General features: G+C 41.4%; 1 protein-coding gene across 2 annotated transcripts in view; it reads left to right on the forward strand.

Annotated features, from left to right (window-relative positions):
* The window catches only part of PDCD10 (programmed cell death 10), a 28,876-nt gene extending 5,699 nt beyond the window's left edge, over positions 1-23,177 (forward strand). For both annotated transcript variants that reach the window (XM_054983993.1, XM_054983994.1), the window contains exons 2-8: positions 9,271-9,479; positions 10,816-10,869; positions 14,100-14,217; positions 14,958-15,084; positions 18,185-18,263; positions 18,753-18,835; positions 22,675-23,177. In XM_054983993.1, coding sequence (XP_054839968.1) covers positions 9,384-9,479; positions 10,816-10,869; positions 14,100-14,217; positions 14,958-15,084; positions 18,185-18,263; positions 18,753-18,835; positions 22,675-22,756 — 639 coding nt within the window. In that variant the 5' untranslated portion in view covers positions 9,271-9,383 and the 3' untranslated portion in view covers positions 22,757-23,177. The remainder of the gene's footprint in view (positions 1-9,270; positions 9,480-10,815; positions 10,870-14,099; positions 14,218-14,957; positions 15,085-18,184; positions 18,264-18,752; positions 18,836-22,674) is intronic.
* The last annotated feature ends 892 nt before the right edge of the window (positions 23,178-24,069 follow it).

Genomic DNA, 24,069 nt, shown 5'->3' on the forward strand with positions numbered 1-24,069 from the left:
GAGTGCTTGTAAATTGCTGGTTGGAAAAAAGTCATCTCATGGGTGGGTTTCTCTCACTGTAGCAGTCAAGACCAGCATCTTTTCCCTAGTCCCAAATGCCTTAAAGCACTTGTGCTGAACTCCTGCTTAAATTTTTCAGTCACTTTCCGGTTAGCCAAGTTGATAAGATCTGATATAAAGATGAAATAGTCTTTAGGGGTTGGCATCTATCAATTTGTGAGTCCGTGTATAGGAGTTCTACCTAGCTACTGTTTTTCTTTTACAGATAAAGAGCAGAACAATGCGAGAAAGAGACTACAATTTCAGCTGTAGTCTTCCAATTTCCTGTTCAGCGTGCTGTTCTTTGCACCTTAGTAGCTTTTTAAGCTGATAGTATCCCTACTACAGTGAAATTGAACTGGAAACATTATTTCCTGCACCATGTTTTAAGTATCTGTCATTGGTCACTGTCAGAAGTAGGAGACCGGCTTGTGATCTGATTCAATTTGGCAGTACCTGCCCCGGGTGTTAAAGCCCGATGAGTTGCTCTTTAGTTGTCTTGATAAGATAAACTATCACAGTTAAATGGGAAAGCACCCCTCTTGGCTAAAAAGTGAACCATAAAGAAGTCAACAGAAGATGTTCACAGTTATTGGGGATGGGGAGTGAAATGTCAAGCTCTGTAAGCCGCTCTGAGTGGGAGTTAAGTTGTGTCCTGAAGGGCGGTATATAAATTGAATATTACGTTATTAAGTCAGCTCCTTTCTTTGTGGACCTATAGAGGGACAGATGGAAAACAGGCATCCTTCATCTAGTGAGAGTTTTTGCATGGACTACATTAAAAGCATTAAGAGCAGGTAGAAGCAGATTAAGCCAAACTAGGTCATGAACAATAACTAAAGAAATATGTTAAGTATTATGGAACTAATTATAAAGGCTAGATTGCTTCTGGGGAGGATGTGTAGCTGTTATGCAGACAAGCAGTTGTGTACACAAGCAGGACTGGGATGTGTCCATAACATTCTACACAAAAATAGACCTGCCTTTTGGACCATTATAAGAGCTTCTGTTCAGTTATATGTAGACTTGGATGAAGTACCTTAGGTTTGGAACCTGTGCACTGGGTGTTCAGTTTTGCTCTTGAACTGGAAGTTTCTCACCTTCTCCTTGCTCCCACTTGTGAAGGCCAGTAGACTTTTGGAAACTAGGGAAATCTGGGGCTTCTGTCGTGGGAAGAGAAAATCAGTGGATAGCTTGCACAAGCAGAAATACTGCTTGTGCGAGTGAAACAAGGCCTAGGATCCAACTCCGACTTAATACATTTAAATGCCAGTCCATGTTTTTGCATGTTGGAAAAATGTGGCAAACTCCACTTACTGCAAAGATACTTCTAAATAGATTAAACCAAACTAATTCATCCTATAGTCTCTCGGTGGCTACCTGTGACCTTTCTTATGGCCTGGTTAAATATTACTTTACCATTTTTGCTTCCTCTACACATGGTGACATCAAGAGTAGTTCTTGGACATGTGAACTTCCTTTGGTATGCCTATAAGGAAATGTCCTAACTGGGATACCCTACAATTTTTTTTTTCGTTTTTTAATCTTAGTGGAAGTTGAATGGGGCTTGATAGAGATCCTCATTTTTTCTCCCCCAGACTAGAAGAATATTTCTGACTTTAAAACTAGCATCCTGTATTTGGATGCCACGTCTGCGTGAAGCCCTTAAAAATTATTTTAGGTACTGGGATTTTTCTCTCTTCCCTGCCTCTATAAACAGTAGTAAGAAGATAAGGGACAAAGTTGCAGTCTTTGGTTTAGAGTTCTGCTAGATAAGTGTACAGTCGTGGCTGGGATCCAGAACCTCCCTTAAGCAAATGCAGAGACTTGTTTAGCGTCACATTGATTTTTTTTTTTTTAATTTTGAACACCAGACATCCATGCCATGTAATGTCCCGGCTTTGAAATGCTCTTTTGTTTCAGAAAGTCGTTTGCCCTGGGAGACTACAATTCAAGAAACACAAATCCAGTGCTCTTTCAGGACATGGCACAAGTTGGAGCGCTCCTCCTGACCACTGTGTGTTGCCTGTTTATACACAACCTGCATTACATTGGGACAGTTACGGTTTTGATATGCAAGAGCAGAGTACTCAGGCTTTGATTTTTACAGTGAAGTCCTAAGCAGAGGTACTCCATCTTAGGATTTCACTGTTAGTCTTGGCTTTTCAGTAGTGTGAGGAGGCTTATGCTGGCTTCTTTTAAATTGTAGGCTGCGGGCCCGCTTTTCTGTCTGTTGTAGACACCTGCAAGGTGCTAAATAGCATTTTGTACTGGCATTTTCTGAATGTAGTATAACTGCTTATTTAGAAGTGTGTATTGTTGTTTCAAGTGTCTTGCTATTGTATAAGGTGTCATCAGTGACTTTCTGTCTGCTAGGGACACCTGTCTCCAGTTATTTTGGTGCTTATTTATTGAATGGAGTTACACTGGATGTCGGCCTACTATACAACTGTGAGTGCTGTAACAGGTGTCTCAAAGGTTTTTTTAAAATGAACTTGCATGCCTTGGTATCATGTAGTAGTGTGTATTGTTTTGTAGCAATGTTAAACTATGCTTGGTGAACTGAAAACATTCCTGCCGCTCTCTTATCCTTCTCCCGGCCGAATAGGCTTAGAGGCTGGGATTTGCAGAGCTTTAGCCAAGACCTGGCAGTTGCTGTGTTCACACACTCTCACATAGGGGGTGGTGTAGATGCTTTCTAGGTATCATGCTGTAGTTTGACCTCAAACTCTTGACAAGTTTCCTGTGAGTTTTTCTTTCCACCCTCCTTGTGCCTGTTGCATCTTCCCAACATGTGAAATAAAGAATTCTCAGTGAAGCAGGGAATTTCACTGTCAGCCATTTTTTTTTATTATGCCATAAAGCTCAAATGTAGAATTGGAAAAGTCCTGTATACTTGAAAGTTTAAAGCTGGTACCTAGGAACAAAATCTTAGCCCTCTGTAAGGCTTGCATCAAAATATAGACCACTGACTATTCACAATTGAAAATAATACACCTGTTCTTAGTTTGAAATGTGTTTCATCCTCAATGGAAACTCAAATTTAGAGCTCATGAGACTGAAAAGCAATTTTGGCTTACTTCCCTTGAGCCTGATCAGAAAAAAAAATACAGGCACCCAAGTTGTCAAGGTGCCTGGAAATGTGTTTCATGGCGCGTAAGGATCTGGAATTGCTTTTAATGCTTTATAATAATGGCCACTAGGATGTGGAAATGAGTTTTCTGCAGGCTTGGTTTAGCCATTTTTTAGCCTCTGTAAAATAGCAAGATGGTAGGAAAGAATGCAAAAACAACCTTTGTTCCCTAATTATTGTAGACATTGGCAAGCATCTTACCTTAGGGTGGAGGAAGTTCCTCCAGCCTAAGGAGCTGCCTCCAACTTAAGTGGCTCTCCCATTGGAGGAAGAGCCACTTAAGTTGAAGGAAAGCTTCCTGAGGCTGGAAGAGAGCTTCAGATTTTGCTCAGTGGAGAGGTAAGATACATGGCATTGCTTTCGTGGGTCTGGAAAAGCTTGTTCTGTCTTCATGGTTATGTACTGGAAACAGAGCTTGCTGTTTAGTTGTATTCTGTGTTGATCACTTTCATGTTGTTGTTGTTGTTGTTTTTAATACTGCGTAAGCGATATCTGAAGATACCCTGAAAAGAGAATGAGAGTGGATATAGCAGGTCATTAATCAAATGTTCCTTCTTGGAAGCAGAAGGGAACTTTTATTTTAGCCTAGAAGTTTTTTTGAACTCCACCTTTAGCTATATTCAGAAATCATGTCTAGAGACTGCAGAGACATCCTAAGCATAAGTATGAATATTACTCCTATCAAAAGCTAAGTGTAGAAATTGTACATGCCAACTTGGTTTAACAGTGGGCTCGTATCTTGGCCAAATCCACAGCTGCCTGCTTCTCTTTGCATTTCTCTTTGGCATGCTCACTGAGTTGAACGTGTTGGAAAATTTGGTCAAGGTTAATTACTTTGTGGCTTCCCTTAAGCTTTAATCTGTTCGTTGAATTTACTGCAGTGTAGCTAGAGCACTATCATCCTACATCCTCTTCCAAAGCTGAATAGTCTTCAGTAGGAAAAATGCTGAATTCCATTTGAGGTTATTTAAAAACAGTTTTGCAAACATATATTTGAAATGCTGGCTTTCCACACCTCTCTTTAGCCCTCCTATCTCCCACCCAGCCACCCCTCGCAGCTGCACACTGCTGCTGACACTTTGCCTAAACCTAAGGGACAGTAGAAGCAACAGCAAGGACCATCTCTGTGCTGTTCCTTCACTGCAAAGGAGAGAGGCAGACTTCTTATTGAATGAAGTTGTTTTTACTTTACTGCGTGGTTAGGTATTTTGCCACTAAACTTTTTTCTAAGGTTGTCTTTGACTTGACCAAGATGTGATAAAACTTTGCGCTTCTTGGCAGGTGTAGGAAATGTAGGGATCTTTCCTGCCACTTGAGTACTGCTGCCTACCGGACAAAGCTACTTCAGGGCAGCAGGAATGGCATATCTGTGCAATATACTGGCATGTACTTATATTTTAGGCTGGGTTTGTGACTGCTTCTTGGGTTGGCTTACAATTTAAGTACTTTTACTAACTTGAAGTCATCAGTACTCTTAAAAGTCCAGTCAGTGACTTTCAAACGTTTGTCCTTCCGGGAATACTTTCTGTGTCAGTTTGGTTGCCAAGGAACCCCTGTTTGTTGCATTGTCAAGTCAAGATTATTATTATGATCCAAGATTATAATTTAAATTGACATATACAATAACATATAATGAGTACATTGATTGCATATCTAAACATGTCTAGGGAATTAAACAATGTACTTAAATGAATAAAATTGTTAAAATATTGTTAAAATGTCTTAAAAGGAGGTGTGATATTCTGTTTGATTAGACTAGCAAGGGCGCAGAATCTTGCTACCTTAGCAGTAATTTCATTGCAGCAATCAGCTAAAAGGAGAGCAGAATAAAATTGATTAGATCTGCCTGGATAGGCAGCAGTAATTGGTGTGATGTACTTTATTTGGGTCTCCTGATAATACTGGCAATATAAAAGAATGTGCTTGATCGTCTCTACCAGTGCAGATTGGCAGCAGAGACGATTTACATATGGGATATGAGCATATCTCCACTTCAAAAGAGTAGAGGGAAGAACATTAAAGTGTGCTAAAGTAAAAGCTCTGCAGTGTTTTGGAAGTTCCAACAAGATAAGTGGGCAAAGCAAAATTTTGTTTTCTATTCCTCACTGTGCTGGGACATACAAAGATCGTGCTCTGTCCACTTGTAGAGAAGTGTCCCATAATCTCTGTTTAATAATTACTCTAGCTCCTTGTTAACCAAAATGCAGAACAGCTGTACTATAAAAACCCAGTATTAACAGTTTGCATTCTATTGCTGAGACCCAGCTTGAGCAGAAATTATCTAGGAGAATTAAAGGAATTAATGCTGTAGGGGATAGTTTTATCTTGAGCCATAGGCAAATAGCATGGAATCAAGCTCGTATTTCCAGAGTTGCAGTGTTTGGGGTACATTGTAAGGCCTCATTGGTTTGATGCATCCACTCTCCTCCTGTTACGCATTGCAAGAGAAGATTGGTAGTGGAGGACAAACTTTCTTGCATTGAAACTTTTCAGTGACACCCCCAAATAAGCTTTGGAAGAGACCGTTGGTCTAGTATGTCTGTGGAAAGTCATGCATTTCAAATGTCATAGGGGCTGATGCATTCAGCTATCCTACATGTGGTGGTCCCTCTGGTTCTTTCGTGAGGCAGCTTCCAGTTTGTAACAAATGAGTTTGTCTGAGTTACTTACCATAAGGAGAAGGTGCAGTTTTGTATACTACCACAGACCTTCTCAAAACAGCATGTTCCTCAGTAAATGAAGTATGCTTGCTTGTTCAAGCTTGGGCCAACAGGTTAATGCTTTCAGGATTCCTTCATGTTCGTGGATTACAGGAATGATTGGTGATTTGAGTACATCATCTCTTGCTGCTCCAAAGATTTCCCCCCCCCTATCCCCTGAGAACTGAAATAGCAGTTAACCTGAAGTACTTGGAGAATGTGATCAAGCAAGTGCAGATTCTTCATTCCCCTGGTGTTTATAGGAATTACATCTTGAAATACAGGAACAAAAATAATTCCAAGTAAACTCTCTTACTGCTTCAAAATGGATAAAAAGCACTTTTCATGTAGGAAGCTCACCATCCTTGTAGTTATACCCTGCTTCTGCCATCTCTGGAGATCTGGAGCAGAAAACAAGTAGTCTGTTCCATACTCAGACATGCAAAAATAATGACACTAATAATAGAAAATCCAATTTATAAGATTTGGTGGTTTGCTAGCAAGGGAGAAAAGAACAAACTCCATGGGTAGTTTTTTGTAGCTTCTGCAGTGTAAAGCTCGCAAGAAGCCCTCCTAATTTGGGGTTGAGAAGGATCTAGGGATTGCCTTGTGCTTTTCCTGTTTTGTCATCTGTCTTCCCTGTTATTCAGTATAGTTTCTTTCTGAAATGAGGCCTTGAGTCATAGCTGCCTAGATACAAGTGGAGATGCCTGGGGAAATTTCCCATGTGTCTCTGTCTCGCATTCAGTGAAGACAGAGATGGCTCACACTTTAGGGAAATGGTAGGGGAGCAGGATCAAAGTGTTGGCTGAAGCTAAGTAACTGGGAAGGAGAAATAGTGCGTACCCACACGAGGAAGCTTTTGAAGCTTTTGCTGATACATAAATCAGAATAATCCCAGGTGTTCAGACCTCAAGATTCAGTGGCTGTTCCTGGAGTCCTTAAATTTTCTGTAAATGGTAAAGACTTTGATGTTTGGAAATTGCAATGTTTGGAAATTCTAATGTGTAGAAGTCTTTTAATGGGAAGTTGCTTCTCATCTCTTGCTGGAGTAGAGAGGACAATCCTGCTACTCCAACATGGCTTCTGTAAAGCTTCCTCCGCTTAGTTAAGACTTGGCTAACCAGCTCATAAAGCAAACAGAAAGGGGTGACGCTGCATGTTGCTGTTTCCACCACCAGAGTTAAGTCATTCTTCTTCTTGAACTGATGGCTCGTGGACTTAACCTAATCTGCATTTATATTTAGGACTTGGCAGTAGGAGATTTTTTTGGGTATAGAAACCCTGATTCGAATGTAATGCTAAGTTCATGAATGTTATTGTTCAGTATCATATTAAGCAGACATATTCTAGAGGTTGTGCACTTAAAATTAATCTCAAAATTAGGTTTCTGTGCTGAAAGGACATTAAAGCTGTTGAATATAGGGACGTTTGAACAACACCGGCTAAATCTGTACAGAGGTTTGGAATAAACTGGAGCAGAAGTCTCTTTTTAGACCCCAGACCATCATTTAGTCTTAATTTAAACCGCTCGAGTTGCTTCTGATTTTTAAATGCATTGTTTCTCTCTCACTATGTCTTCTTATTCCTTATCTCTGCTTCTGTCCCTCTTCCCTTTTTCTGGCTCTTCCTACTTTCTCCTTCTGTTTAATTTTATTATTTTAGATATTTATACACTGTTCCCCATACCCAAAACAGCTTATTCTTTTCTCGCATCTTCCAGTTTTCCTCACAACAACCCTATGAGGTAGAAAGAGTGACTTGCCCATGGTTACCCAGCAAGCTTCCATGACAGAGATGGGGTTCAAACCTAGCTCTCCCAGATCCAATGCTTAACTGCTGTTCCACTACCAGAAGCAAAAACCTCTAAACCAGAGTTCCCCAAGATGGCGCACCTGCCACTAATTCCCATGGCACCTACTGAGCTTATAAGAAAACGGGCAGGACTGTTGCATGCATGGCTTTTTATTGGCTGCCCTCATTCTAGTGAAAGCCTTTTCCATGGCTAGAGTAGCAGTCATTGAAGGATCAGGAGGACTGCTAAGCCCCTGGGCCTTAGGCTGCGTGTGGCTCCATTCCTCCTTCAAGCCTGGCCTATTGCAAAGCAGCAAGAGCTTTGTTCTGGTCTTAAGGTCCAGAGAGCTAGGCTGTTGCATGAGGCAATGTAAATATTAAGGAACAGAAGCCCACCCCCGCCTTCTCCAAGCTTGTTGTTTTTCCAGTGGCTGGACCATGTTTTCAACCAAAGTACAGATAATACCAACCTTGACAGTCCAATGGCCAGACTCTGAATAAGGCAACTTCATGTGTTCAGCATGTTTGCAAAGTAAGAAAAGAGGTGTTGTGTTTGGCTTTACCTCCTGTGGAGCGATGCTCACCACCCTGTCTCGAATTTCCAGAGGTGTCCGCAGGCTCAAAAGGGTTGGGGACCCATGCCCTAAACAAACAATTATATCCTAACGTGATTCACTTTAGGTTAGGATGCAGCCTTTTTGTGTATCCTGACCAGATGAGGATCCGTAGGCTAGAGGAAACTACCATTTTTTGATTGATTGAAGGATACATGTAATGTTTTCTAAATTCCTGTCTCTTCTGCAGATTCTAAAAGGGCTGGAAATGCGTAGGAACCAGCGTGTGAATTTGTGAATTGCGATACCAATTCTACCCAGGGCCCCAAATAGTGAATTTTCTAGCAGCCCCATTTTTCATATACTGTATAAAATAGATAGTTGATACGTTTCTTGTCAATACTAGAAATTCAAATCTGCTTTTTAGATCATTTCTTTTAGCTTAATGGGTTGGGCAGGGTGGAGGACCTCTCGAACCAGATTTAGTTACTTGAGCTGTATTCACTGTTGAGCTAATACTTTTGCTGACACACCCTGTATGGAAACAGAACGTTAGACCACTGTTGATTTTGAAACAGCTTTGCGTATAGAAGCTTGAATAATTCTGTATTTTATAAACTCATTGCAATTCAAATTTTGTCAATGTAATCTGCGGTATAGGAACAAATAGCAAATCTTCATATTTTTACCTAGCAGATTTGTAACATTTGTTAGTTGCCATTTGGCTTGCCTCACGTTCCAAGCGAGTAACTCTCGATGTATGACTTAAGTTAACTAGCATTGGTGAATAATCCGTGTGCTAACTGTAAAAGTAGTTTTGACCTTTAGCATTTTAAAGACATCGTTTCTCAGGTTTCGCCGCTGTTGTTCACAAGAAAAAGAATGAACGAGAACTTGTGATCAATTTTCAGGGACTGCCTTAATGACATACAGATTATCTGATTAGAAATGGAGCTGAACGGAGGCAGTTCTAAATCTGCTGCCTTAAAATATTGGTAGTGTTTCTTGAAACTGGGACGGACTTTCACGGAGCCTCAATTTTCTCTTTCAGGGTTATATATTTTTAAGTGCGCTAAACACTGGCACAGCGAGGAAAAAGAAGCCCTTCAGTGAATGAAGAGTCTTCTGCTTCGATAGCCTTTTCCCTCAAGAGTGGCTCTGTGAATGAGGATGACAATGGAAGAGATGAAGAATGAAGCAGAGACCACTTCTATGGTTTCCATGCCCCTCTATGCTGTTATGTATCCTGTCTTTAATGAGGTGATGTGGCTTCTAGTTCATTTCTGTGCATTTATAGTATTGGGAAACATGAGGTTGCCTTCAAAATGTCAAATAATACCCCAACATGCATTATTTATGCTGATATGCTGAAGTTTTCTTCCCTAGACTTCAAACAGCCCTAATGAGTTCTATCTCTTTAGCTTTTTTTCCTCCCTGGAAGTAACATCTATAACCTTTAGCTGTTTGTTTGCCCCAATTTCTCCCTTAATTCTGACTCTGTTTTCAAAAAAATATGGGCTTGCAAGATGCTTCCAGCATTCTGCAAGTTTCTGAAATGTAAACGTGGGAGGTTTTAATTAGTGCCCCAGTTTGAGGCAGTCATGGAATAGACAGCAGAATGCCTTGTGTCTGCGGTCACTGTAAGGTTTATAGTGGTGACTTCTGCTAAACATTGTAAAATCCAGAAACTAATGGTGATATGGAAAACTGGGACTTGGATTTGATTAATGTAAGTATAGAAAGGAACAGTCTGTATTTGGTAAAGTTCCCAGAAACCATATGCAAATGCTAAATTAACATATATGTTAAAAAGTTCCTTTGCATGTATAACCGTCTTGATAATCTCACAGTCTGTTCAGAAATGCAAAATATAGAACCACATTCCAATAGTCAGTCTTCTCTCTACACACACTTGATCTTAGCCAAAAGGCCAAGAAGCCGAGAGAAGTCAGTCTTCTCTCTAAAATCTTCCACCACTCTTTTGTCTTTCTTTTATCTGAATAATTTCACCAGGGCTTTTTTTCAGCTGGAACACAGTGGAACGGAGTTCCGGAACCTCTTGAAAATGGTCACATGGCTGGTGGCCCTGCCCCCTGATCTCCAGGCAGAGGGAAGTTTAGATTGCCCTCCGCACCGCTAGGTGCGGAGAGTAATCTAAACTCCCCTCTGTCTGGAGATCAGGGGGCGGGGCCACCAGCCATGTGATCATTATCTCCGAGGGCAACCCGCTGAGTTCTACCACCTCTTTTCCCAGAAAAAAAGCCCTGAATTTCACTATCACTTTGACATACTTGTGTGGACAAAGAATCAGCAGTTATGAAGACTATTCTTCATTGCAACTTAGTATGTTAAATTCCAGCAGAATGTGGGGGCCAATAACTTGAAAGTCTTGGTGCAGTTCACGGAACCATTTCACCATGTGGAAAATTCAGCGCATGATTTTTTTAAAAAGTGGTTGTGAATTGGCCATCCTTTTTTCATTTTTTTTTTTAATTATCTGGGTTGGCAGGGAACCTTGGAATTAAAGTCTCAGAACACAAAAAGTCATTGTATCTTTTGTTTTAGCTTAACTGTTTTGTTTTTTTTTTAATTGCAGCTAGAACGGGTAAATTTATCTGCAGCTCAGACACTGAGAGCAGCTTTTATTAAGGTGAGAATAATTAAAATTGTCACTTTACACAACGCTCACACAACACCAACATGTAAAAATTGGATTAAGCAGTGCAGTGGATTCAGCTCTTTCTCTTCTGTTCTGAATCCATCACTGCTTCTTTTCTCCTTCCCTCCTCCCTAGAGACCCCAAATAAAATTCCTGCTCTAATTAGCAAACAACTTATTGAGACTAGCAGAAAGCCATCTACCATGGGGCCATAGCTCAGTGGTAGAGCGCATGCTTTGCATGCATAAGGTCCCAGGCTAAATCTCTGGCAGTTTAAAATTAAAAAGATACTGAATAACTGGGAAAGACTCCTTCCTGAGACCTTGGAGAGCCTTTGCCAGTCGGAATAGATGCTATGGAACTAGATTGTCTACTGAAGTGCAAGGCAGCTTCATGTGTTAAATGTCACCTTTACAAACACTATACTATAGATGTTCACGCAGAACCCTGTCCTGTATGGCACAGTGATGAGGTATCCCAACCTCACTACCCGTGTGCTTTACTCCTGCTGTTTGCTATGTAACTCCTTCCCCAGCCAGCCCAGAAACAGCATGCAGGACCATCCCAGGTCCTCCTCTCATCTTTAAGGCCAGCATATGAAGTATGCAGTGGTAGCCATGGAGAGTTAACCCCATTGTTTGCTAACGAAGCCTGAAGAGGCAAATGAAGTAGACCAGTAGTCCCCTTTCCCCAGGTTGGAAAGATTGCTTTGGGACAAGCAGAGCTACATCTCTTAAGAGACCAGTGATGCTGCTGTTGTTTCCCCTCAGAACCCTTTCTTTCTTCCTTTGGGCAGCTGTGCTGGAACAATTGGAAGAAGAGCCAGTGGGACCGCTTTAGTTTCTTTCTAGGGCCATTGTCACTTGACCTGGGTGGGAAATAAATGGCAGAAATAACTGCAATCAATTTACATGTTTAATCCTGACCGTGTTTTCCATGGGCAGAAGACGGGGGCATGGGGTTTTCACTGATTTCCCTCCTCCCAGATCCCTCAGTTTGCCCCCCCCCCGCCCCCGTGCTGTTCCTGATGATCTATAAACTCCTGAGGGTATGATTTCAGAGGACAAGGAAAGCTGCAGTGTTAAAAGATTTGCTTCCATGAGTCCTGCTCCACTGGCTTCCACCCCAGTATTATAAACATCCATAGTTTACAATGCTTTTTTACTATTAATTTTCTTAACTTAGCCTTCAAAGCTCAGCTATATATTTTAGAACTCTTATGCTTAGTGTAGATCTGAGTGTTTCCTGTCAGCTAGAGAAGGCAGGCTTTCTTTAGCTTATGTTTCATTTCTGCTCTTGCACAGAAAAGAGAGTAGAAGTTGGCATCTGTTGTTTCTGTTGAAATTAGCCAAATGGTTATCCAGATACTTCAGTAGTGTTTTGTTGTTTGGGAGAGTATAACTCGGTAGACTTGATATTCTACATTCTGTCACCTCGGCAGGTAGAATTACTGAAACATGAATTTGCCATCTCAGGCAGCTTCAGCCAAGATTTTTTTCAGTGGGTAGCTATACTATCGTTTCTGGAAGGCTTTGGTTTCCGAGATCAAAGTAGTACTAATACTTCTCTATTTAGCAATTACAGGGATTGGTTTGAAGAATACTGTGCTAGGTCTCGTGATTCAAAAAGGATGCTGAGACATTGGAAGAAAAGGACCTGGTCATGTTAGAAGGGTTAAAAAGATGACTTCAAGTGAAAGACATGAGGAACTCTCAATAAAATGACTTGTTTTCAATTGGAGGTGGGGAGGAGAAATGTAGAGGAGCTGACAGTCTGAAAGTCTCTGTTTCTAGGTTTTTTTGGCTTGTCATGTATTGTGGTAGGTCCTTGCCATTAGTGATTCATAATTTCAAATATTTGCAGTCCAGTCACATGAAGTGGTCTCCAGCCTGTATTTACTTTCACTGTGCTGTCATAATTATCACATAGCTAAATTTTGTGGGGAATTTTTTTTACTATTGGGAGGCAGCAGAGCCCTGCCTCTCACCATTCATGTTTGTTTGATTGATTGATCGATCGATCTAGGGAGTAGCTCTCCCATAAATGGCAAAGGTCTACAGTAGGCGAGACAGCTGTTGAAAAGAAAAAAAAATCAAGATGTGCCGAAAACTTTGAAGCTAGTCACCTGGATCTCTGGATTGAGAATCATAAAGAGCAGTTCAGTTGAGGAATTGGCTGTCTTGAAAAATCTTGCTTTATCTTCTTAGAAAAAGAATGGGCAGAGATTTTTGGTGTCTGTTGACCCTGGAGGCCTCAAATTCAGGAAGTGGTGCTAACAGGCTCCTTGAAGAAGGCACTTCTGAGCTGGCAGAGACCCTCCTAGAGAGAGGGGAGCTCTCTTTCTTAGGTCTCCTTCTGTCCCCCTGGTCCTTGAGCTTGAAGGGAAGGGACCCTCCACGGTCAAGCTTCTGGGATTGCATCATTGGTATTTGTTGGTCTGAGATGTCTTACCTAGGATTTGGAGTAAAGGTCCACCCCATACCTTCACATTCTAATTACTTGATGAGAAACAAGCAATTTCCCAGTTCTGAATAGATAAAAATTAAATTGGGACATACTTGCAGAGCATTTCCGTATAAAACAATACGCTCTTAATCCTTCCTCTGAAGCTTTACTACTGTGGATGGTTTTTAGTGCTTCCTGTCATATTGATACTTCATGTATTTTAGCTTTGGGAAGAGAGAAATCAATGTGAAAGATGTAAGTGAAATGGGATGCAGGAAAATTGTGATTTTGCTGGTTGCTTTGACACCCTGTGGAGTATATTATCTCTTCTTGCAATATGAATGTTTTGCGAGTTGTAGCAAAAGTAAATCTTGTGTATCTTGAAAGATGCAAAAGCTATGAAGACAGGCTGAACATCTTCAATTCTATATAGCTTGTAATGTACAGGAATTTAATACAATTGTATAAATATGCCCCCTTAATTCCAATTAACACAAAATAGGAAAAGTTGTATCTGTGATACACAGAATGTCCCATGAGTGTAATCACATGTTGGGCAAAAAATACCAGTGAAAAATACTGATGTCTTCCAAGAAAAATGTTTATGTCCCCCACTTTTCGGGAAAAATACTGTATGAAATGGCATGTTTCAGAGAAACCAGTTGGTTGGATTTTAAAATTGTCATCTTGAAGTGACAACTTGTTCTTGGGTTGCTTTTATTTGTCTTCAAAATGTATATTCGCATAATAATAAACAAACTGTTCTTGAAATGCAGGCTGAAAAGGAAAACCCAGGTCTCACACAAGACATCATCATAAAAATATTGGAGAAAAAAAGTGTTGAAGTTAACTTCACCGAGTCTCTCCTGCGTATGGCAGCTGATGATGTAGAAGGTATTTCCTGTAAATGGTTATAAATCTGTTGCTTGCTGTTTTTTTCATCCCAAAACAGAGTTTCTAAAACTTTGATGAGAGTTAATAATAACATTTGATTTACATACCGCCCTTCAGGACAACTTAATGCCCACTCAGAGCAGTTTACAAAGTGTATTATTAATATCCTCATGACAATCGCCCTATGAGGTGGGTGGGGCTGAGAGAGCTCTGGAATAGCTGTGATTGACCCAAGGTCACCCAGCTGGCTTCAAGTGGAGGAGGGGGGAATCGAACCCGGTTCTCCAGATTAGAGTCCTGCCGCTCTCAACCTCTACACCAAACTGGCTCTCAGTTATGCCGCTGCTTTGTTTTCTGCAAGTAGAAGTGAATCCTTGATGGCCAAATGGCAATGTTATTCCACCACCACCTTTCCAGTATACTTGCAATGTGGATACTGTTTATATTAAGGATGCCTAAATTTTAAATGCTGGTAGTCCATCTTGCATGATGAAATGTGTAATAGCTTGGTGGCTGGAAAATATGGTGGACGATAAGCCTCTGGCCTTTGTCCTAGTGAAAGTTTTTGTTAAAAGAACAGAGTAAAATTTTCCAGTTAAATATAATTAATACTTGATGGCTAAAAGCGCATTTTTTATGTACTACTTATATAGAGCATATTTGGAATCAGTAGAATTTGTCAAATGTTTTTAATATCTTACAAAATCTTCTTCAGACCAATGCTTTTGTTCCCACATTAGAATATATGATTGAAAGGCCAGAACCAGAGTTCCAAGATCTAAATGATAAAGCACGAGCACTTAAACAGATTCTCAGCAAGATTCCAGATGAGATCAATGATAGAGTGAGGTTTCTTCAGACAATCAAGTAAGTGCTCCTGCTTAAACAACTTGCTTATCAAAGTAAATTGCCTGCAGCATCTTACTGCTGGGGATTCTGGACAGTTGGCAGGCCGTATACTGCCTAAGTCTCCTTGAAGTCGAGAATGCCCTTGTGTGAGTGTGTGCCTGCTCCCTCCCCTTGGTTGTATCTTGGGGGTAATATGATGGCAAGAGTAAAAGCTTCTTTCTTCCCAGTCTTGCAGGAATCATGGATGCATCCTTCACTTAGGAGCAGACATCCTTTGTTCTATAACTTTATGTAAGGAATTCCTGTATGTTCCTTTTCCTATTATCTTGCTTCCTCATGCTTTTTAACGTCTGTGTAAAGCTGCTGGGAGAGATCAACTGGAGATATGGGCTGAGTTGTCACCAATATGCAGATGACACTCGGCTATATCTATTGCTTCCAACAGATTCCAGGGAGACTGTAGAAACTGTTAAAAGGTGCTTGGGAGAAGTTTTTGGATGGATGCGTTCTAACAAGATGAAACTTAGTCCCAACAAAATGGAGATGCTACTGTGTTGGAAGTGTGTGTGTGGGGGGGGGGGAGTTTGACCTAGGAATGGAGATATCTCCTGTTCGGGGTGGGATTGCACTCCTGTTGAAGGAGCAGGTTTGTTCATGCACACATTGCCTCCCCCTATAGCTTCATCCTAATAAGAGGACCATAGAGCTGGGTTTTTTTCCTTTGCAGTGTATACTTGGCAAAACTGGGTGGGTGGGTGTGGTGGTGGTTTCATAGATGCTATGCAATATAGTGCTTCACCCCCTTTTGTTCTAGCGAACTTGTAAAGACTCAACCAGTATTTGACATTGTATTGACCATGGTTGGATCGTTGAATGTTCATGTGCCAAACTGCAGCCTTTGTGCTGGTCTGGATTCTCAGTGCTAGAGATAATCTTGGTTGCATGTGCATATTTGTAACTCATGGGTCATACTGTGTTGTAAGTGATCCATAACATGATTTGTCTAGTGAGTGCATTGGGAAAATCCAAAGCAGGTGTTCACCTGTTGCAAATTACTGAGTTACCTTTTGATGTGTCATTTGCATACTGTGAGGTTCATAAAAGTGTTTCAGATTGTCAAGATCTTGGATCCTTCTGTTCTGACTAAGGGGAATAATAAAGAGTTCAGTTAAGAAATAGTATCTTGGGTGCTGTATGATGTCTTGATTTTAGGAGCTCGCATTTTACATCCTCTGTAACTCTCCTAGATCATGGCAGTGCCCACAACATTGAATGACTAATTGTTGGTAGCAACTGCGGGCACGGTGGTTGTTTTTTCTGAAGTTATTATGGCACAGCTTGCTTTTGGCAGTGCCTAAGAAAGCCCTGATGGCGTGTGCAGTACCTGCCTGTCTGCATTCATACCTTCTTTGGAGTTTTGTCATTCCCTAAGAGGTGTATCCTGTTATGTCTAGACATGCAATTCTTCATCTCATTTAAGACCTTTGACCTGAAAACACTTTGAGACATTAGTTGTAGCATTCTGGTGCTGAGGATTCAGCATTCTCATGTAGATAACTAGGTTTCTGTATTTGTAGAAAATCTCACTTGCCACAATACAGCACAAAGTTAAGTGTGTGCAAACCAATTGCAATCAGTGGTTTAAGCACGCATAATTCTGCATTGGGATTGCAACTGTTCTTTGTAAAGTTTACATTAATATTGAAGGCTGTGGTAATAAGCCTCCCAACAGTTGAGGCATGCCCACTCATTTAAGAATGGCTTACCTTTGTGGCACATAAACTACTTCCATTTATACATTGCAAACTTTCAACTTCTTAGAAGCACTTTGGTGGCACTCTTCTTATGGAGAACCCATTGATGCTCAGAGTTGATATTTATAACTTTTTAGTGTAAGCGGCATCCATTGTGCACAGTATAAACTCATCCAGAGTTGGCTTTTTGCATGTTGTACTCAGAATGGGAAAAACTGTCCCTTGAGCATTTCTTGTCGCTGTAATTGAAAGCTTGATTGGGGTGCCTTGTGACTTTTAAATCCGGAAGATTTGGACAAGACTGAGTTGGTTTCTATTTTAAAGCTTCCAGAGCTTTGTCAATGTAAGTTGATCAACCAAATTATAATCTTGATTTTTGTATGGTGTTGGGTTCATCATGGTAATTAACACAGCTTGTTAATTGACCTCATCTGGACAGTTATTTTGGAACATGAATTACAATATGATTGAAACAGGCCCCTTCGTCCTTATTGTTTGGCAAGATGAAGATGTGAATGTGCTTAGTCACTCCAGGATTCTTGGAACAGGCCTGTTTAGTGCAGAGACGGTTATTTGGCTCTTTCCTTCCTTATAACTTTAACCTTGAAAAGGATTCTTGGTAGGGCTTCCAAGGTTTAGTTGTAATTGTCGGAAACATCAGAGTTGCATGCAAAGAACATGGCGCTTACGAACTTCTGTCTCTTTTGACCTCTCAACTTTCTAAAAGAGTTTGTTGAATCTTGTTATAAAGTGACATTAAATCCCACTAAGTTAAAAACTTAGTGAAATTGTATCCATTGCTCCTGAGAGAAAAACTATTGGCATCAAATTGCCTCAAAGGATACTTGCTGTGACAGTTTTCTTCCAGGTGGTTTAGCTTCATTTAAATGTCTAGAGACTCTGGCAGGACAAGATGGTCTCATTTTATGAGACTTGTGCTCATAAAACAGTTAAAGACAAATCATGGGTCGCTTTTTTCTTACATAGAGTGAAACACCAAGAGTCGTCTTCTCATTTGTGCGTGTATCATTTTCAAGGTTGCTCTGAGGAAAGAATTTGATTGTAAAAGTAGGCAAGAGATCCTGTGGTTTAATAGTATTATGTAGCATAGATTTCCTTATTGGGCAGGTGCTGGGTTTCTACATACGAAGAGTGCATTAAACCTAATTTGGACTTTGAAGTGCCACATAATCTAATTAGTTCTCAATGTTCAGTCTTGCTGTGCCATATCTAAAACTCATTCTGTAAAAACAGCAAATCTTTTAGAAATACATGTCAGACATAATTTTGGAAGTGATTAAAACTCTGCATTGAGTGAGTCTAATTTTAAAAGATGTTGCAATTATCTTTTCATTGCCAAACAGGGACATTGCCAGTGCAATAAAGGAACTTCTCGACACAGTAAATAATGTCTTCAAGAAATATCAATACCAGAACCGGAGGGTATGTGAATTTAGACTCTTATCTACAATGTTGCAGAAATATAAATGTATTAAAAGTAAATATTAAAGATTCTGCAGACTTATGCTTAGATGGTGAGAGTAAGTCATTTCAGTAGTAATAACTAGCTGTCGAGACAAATTTTTCAGATGAGGAAGCACATAGAATGAAAATCTATCTTCTGTTACTAAGCTGATATTTTTATGTGAATTTTCTAATTTGCAATGGCTACATTAAGGCTCAGTGTAACTCTAAAATGCCGCGTTGATTATATGAATGTTTCACTTTTATATGTTTACACAAAAGCAACTATGCAAGCAAACAAATGTAACTCATTTCTTAACTGGATAAATTCCGCTATCATCATATTTTTAAGCTCATTTCCTCAGATTTTCTCCTTAGTCTTTTGTGTCTAGTTGCTAAAGTAGAATATTCTGGGGAGATACAGTGTGAGATTGTGATTGAATGACTCTTCACGCATTCCTCTTTCAGGCACTTGAGCACCAAAAAAAAGAGTTTGTAAAATACTCCAAAAGTTTCAGCGATACTTTGAAAACCTATTTTAAAGATGGAAAGTAAGTATTTTTTAAAAACATGAAGTTCTTTCAGATTTGATTATTTCCTGCCTTTCTTTCTGCGTCATGCCAGCCAAGTATATCCTTGGTGCTGATTAGTTCTCTGTTGCCAAAAACTGCGTCATCCCTATTATAAAAGTGGTTGCTTTTCTTTTTGTGTGCCCAGTAACAACATTTATTAGCCCCTAAATCTGTATGGGCCCTGACCCGGATAGCCCAGGTGAGCCTGATCTCATCAGATCTCAGAAGCTAAGCAGGGTCGCCCTTGGTTATTAATTGGATGGGAGACCTCCAGGGTTGCCGAGGCAGGCAGTGGCAGACCACCTCTGTTAGTCTCTTGCCGTGAAAACCCTGTCAGGGGTTGCCATAAATCAGCTATGACTTGAGGGCTCTCCGCCACCAAATCCCTAATGACTCCAGAGTCTTATTTCTGTAGTACTTTTGCTTAGTATACAGTTGGAACACAGGCTAATCAAAAATAGGGTATGATACTGTATTGTGAGTGGTGGTGTGGCAGAACTGTCACCGTTGCATTGGAGAAGGGAAGTGGTGAGTAATTTTCCATTCACTTAAGAAGCTGTAGCCATACATCAGTTTCCGGAATGTAGTCCAAATCATAGAACTATAGAATCATCACGCGTTTGAGAATGTCTTGGTGCCTACCAGTGTGTTTCCTGATGCCCACTTGCTGCCTCCTTTGAAACAAAGAGCCAATCATAGCATTTTTCCATTTCCTCAGAGTAGTAGTTGCTTGAGAAAAGCTCAGGAAGTTTCACCTTTGTGTGTGCTGTGCAGAATCAGCTGCTTCCATTGTAGAACAATGCTTGGTTTGAACCTCTGAAACCTTTTATGATGGTCCCACTCCTTAATGGCAGCCATGTTGTGGTTGACTTTGCCCCCTTTCCTGGCAGCCATTTTGTGGTCATGCCCACTACCTGGTGCCCAGAGGCCGAACAAAGTTGTTGAGTGTTGCTGTGCATGGTCAGGTAAGTGACAGTCTGCATGGCTATTAGCCACAATAGCTAACTGGGCCCTCCAAGTATCAGAGGCGGTATGCTTCTGGATTCCAGATGCTAACTACTAGGGAGAGCAATCACTGTCATTGTTTGTTGAGTACCTAGAAGCATCTGACTGGCTACTGCTGGAAGAAGTGTTAATGGACTTCATCTGATCCAGCAAGGTAACACTTATGGCCAGTTTAAACATACTATCTTGTCTTTCTCATGCACATACAAAGTGTTGAAGGAGTTGCTTGTAGGTTGTATGATCCCCCGTGTTGTTGGAGTGTGTGAATTAAGCACACAGATGCACATAGTTGTGCACCTGATCAATGCCCAGGTGCACTTGGCACTGCCCATCTGGCTGCAACATGCCACATGGCTCCCCAGCATCATGGGATCCCCCAATCAACCCCATACCACTGTGCGAGCATAAGGCGGGGGTCCATAGGCAGTGACTTACTTTGTGCAGCTGTCATGTAGAACTAGATGCATTGCAGCTTTTTCAAAGGCAACAGTAACAAGCCACTGAACAACAGTTTTAGCTCTGAGAAGTCAAGAGGAAGTAATCCCATTTGTTCCTTGACCTGGTTCATGGTCCTTAAAGCTAACCCAGGCGTGCTAATACATAAACCTTTCCAGTGCTCCACACAGCAGTTTATTTAAAGTTTACATTAAGACATTCATCTGATTAAACTCTTGAGTAGCCCAGGAGTTGAGCAGTCAACAGAAGCAAAATTAACATATGCTCTGACCAAGGATAATCACAAACTGAAAAGGGTGACACACGGATGAGCAGAGTGGATGAAATACTGAAAGCAAAACAGAAGTTCAGTCCTGGTACTTCCAGTGACAGACATGGAGGGTGGAGAAGCTTAAGGGAGCAATGCGCAGATTTGCATTTGTCCTATATTAGCTGCTGTTTAGATTCTAGCAGTACCTGAACACACAAGCTCAATGTCATGCGTGCAGTTCCAACTACAGAGTACTGCCGTCATTGTATTTCAGCATGTTAATAGATACTTAGTGGTTTAATCATATCTGTATTTTAATACCTGTTTCTGAGGTGAGGTAGGTTTAGGAATTTTACCAATTAATCGAAAAACCCGAATATTCATGGCCATAATCAAAACAGCCTCACATGTAGCTCTAGGCACTCAAAGCAGCTTTGGACTCTTGTTTCTCACACATGCAGTGAGAAACAATCCTAGTAAATTGATTTTGAAAGACAGGATCCCTTGAAAAGTGGAAGAATGCTATTGTGAGTTAAAAGCCCCAATGGGGAGGAGCAAACCCTTGGCCCAATATGGCGGTCTGGATCCAGGGCCTCGTATTTGTCTATGGAATTCTGTATTATGGCTGTTGGATCCTGCAGCACTCTTTGAGTGGTGCTTTTCTTACTGCTCTGCTGATTCAGTTGACATGAAAAATAAAGCCTCTCCTCTTCTGATTGGCAGCAAAAAGTACTTGTATATTCAGCCAGTATTGCGTTGGTAGCACTGGCTTCTGATGTGACTCCAGGCCAAATCTGAGGTGCCGTGAAGCCTGTTGTGGCTTGGGGCCTGCATGCTTAAGGAACAGACTCTCTTTGTATCCTCCTGTGTGTTAGGTGCCCCCCATTTGCCAAGAGGTGAGAACTCTGACACTGAGAAATGGAGCTTTTACAGTGATAGTTCTTGTACATTGGAATGATATGTAGAGAAGCCTCTGCCTGACGTCGTAAGGGCTGCCAAACCTCTTATTTTGGCAGGAATTTGACTTGAGGCTGGTTTATAATTATGTGCTGTTTTGTTTATCTTATTGTGGTACTCTAAATGGCATATGGCATGTAAAAGCAGCTGGTATTACTGAAGAGAAGAGAGACAGTAATCACCTGGTACACTCCTGTGTTTGTAGTATTAATTTTAAAAGAATAAGCTATGGGGAAAGCTCAGTTTGGGTAGCTCGGTTTGTAGTGGAACAAAATTTGAGTTGGGTAGCACCTTAAAGCTCAACAAATTTTTCTAGGGTATAAGCTTTTGAGAATCAGAGCTCACTTTGTCACCTGGTATCTGATGCTAATGGACTCAGATTTTGTTTTTGATGTTAGAAGACCAGAGCCAGGGCCTTCTCGGTCCTGGCTCCCACCTGGTGGAACGCTCTGTCTACTGAGACCAGGGCCCGGCAGGGTTTACTAGCTGTTCGCCTGGCCTGTAAGACAAAGCTGTTCTGCCAGGCACATGGCTGAGGGCTGAGATCTGAGCCTCCACCAGGCTGAAACAACAAGAGGTGTATAAAATCTAGCCCTCCCTGCGAAGGCTGTCCACCATCCTGTTTTAGTTTGTAAGGCTGACTGCATAATTAGAAATATGTCTTTATTTTAATGATGTTTTTAAACGTTTTATGGAAATGGAGTTTTACTGTATTTTATTGTAGGGCGGAATACAAATGTGAAATAAATAAATAATAAAATAATAAATAAGAACGTGGGCCAGTTGTCCATTACAGGCTAAAAGTCTGCAGCACTTCGGTTTGGATCCCAAGCGCTGCCATTGGAGGGAAGCTAGAGAAGCAGAACCTCCCAGGCTCTCCCCTTCCTTTTGCAGTTCCCTGATCCCTCTGAAATTCTCCTCGGTGGCTAAGGAATTCTTGAGAACAATGGGAGTCCGCAGAAGGAAGGGGGGAATCTGCAAAAACCACCCCTCTTTATTCTCCAGGCAGTCTGGCGCTTTTGGTTCCAATCCTCTGCCTGTTGTTGAGTCAAAATGTGTTCCTCTCTGGTCTAGATTTATGATCGAATATACCTGATGGTTTTGTGGCCTCTGTCCTACAGCTGACTTATGTTTTGTTTTCTTACAACAGGGCAATAAATGTGTTCATAAGTGCCAACCGACTAATTCATCAAACCAACTTGATACTCCAGACCTTCAAAACTGTGGCCTGAAAAATAAAACAAAACAAACTGTATATGTCAAGAGCTGTACTTTTCAATGGTGAATAGGATACCTTTATATGTAAACTTTAAAGTTTTGACTGTATAAATTATCAGTCCCAGTTGAAGGGACATAATGCAGGATTTTGAATGGGATTTATTGCCATCTTACACCATATTTTTGTAAAAACATTGTAGCTTAATCATTATCTCACAATGAAGATTTTGCATCACTTTTTTGCTATTATCATTCTTTTCAGAATTATAAGCCAAAAGAATTTACGCCTTAATGTGTCATTATGTAACATTCCTTATAAGAATTGTAAATATTTGGTGTTCTGTTTCTGACATTTTAACTTGAAAGCGAAAACTGCAAGATTATGTATTTAATAATATTGGTGGCAAATATTCAATAAATAGTTTACATCTGTTAGATTATCTGTGCGCTGTTTTGCCTTGCAAGCTGTGGGTGAAAGGGCAGATGCGCCTCCATGTTCTGTAATCACAAAGACTTTCCTTAGCTACTGACCTTAGGAAGAATGACTGAAAATCAGACTTCCAGAAGCATGGAGGGTAGACGGGGAGGAAAGTTGCTGCAGTGATAACATTAAGTCTGAGTTTTTGTTAGCTCTTCCTCTCTCCAGGTATAAGTTTGGGTGCAGCCAGCAGCGCAAGTGCTTTGGCAAGAACCAGAAGGCTGTTGGCTTGTAGCCTGTGGCTTACTTTCTATAGCCTGGGACCAGGGCTTTTTTTCCCTGGGAAAAGAGGTGGTGGAACTCAGTGGCGTACTGTGGGTTGCCAGCGCCTGGGGCAACTCCCAGCAGGAGGTGGCGCCCCGGCACTACATGCGCGCATGTGATCCTGGGACCATGTGATGACATCACGTCCAGGAAGTGACATCATTGCACAGAACACAGCCACTCCTAGGAGCACTCCCGCGATTTGAGCCTGCTCGCCTCCCTGCCCCTTACCTGGTAGCCCTCCAGCACTGCTGCCCATGCCGCAGTCACCATCTCACCATGCTCCTCGGCCAGCAGCCGCTGCAGGAGGGCCAGCTCAGCACCCAGTGAGCCAACAGCCCTGTCGGTGCAGCAGGTGTTGCGGGCAACCTCCCACGGACGCAGCGCAGGCTCACCTGTGCTACACCCCCTAAAATTTTGCACCCAGGGCGACTGCCACTCTGCCCCCCCCCCCATGCTACGCCACTGGCCCGAGCAAGCCCATGAGCTTGGGTCGCCTGGGCGCAGGAAGGGGAAGTGCCAGTGCCTGGTCTCCGCACCCAGGACAGGAATCTCCTGCGCTGACTGGCCACATCTGCTGCTTTG

Source organism: Eublepharis macularius, chromosome 6 (assembly GCF_028583425.1).
Source record: "Eublepharis macularius isolate TG4126 chromosome 6, MPM_Emac_v1.0, whole genome shotgun sequence".
NCBI classification, from domain to species: domain Eukaryota; kingdom Metazoa; phylum Chordata; class Lepidosauria; order Squamata; family Eublepharidae; genus Eublepharis; species Eublepharis macularius.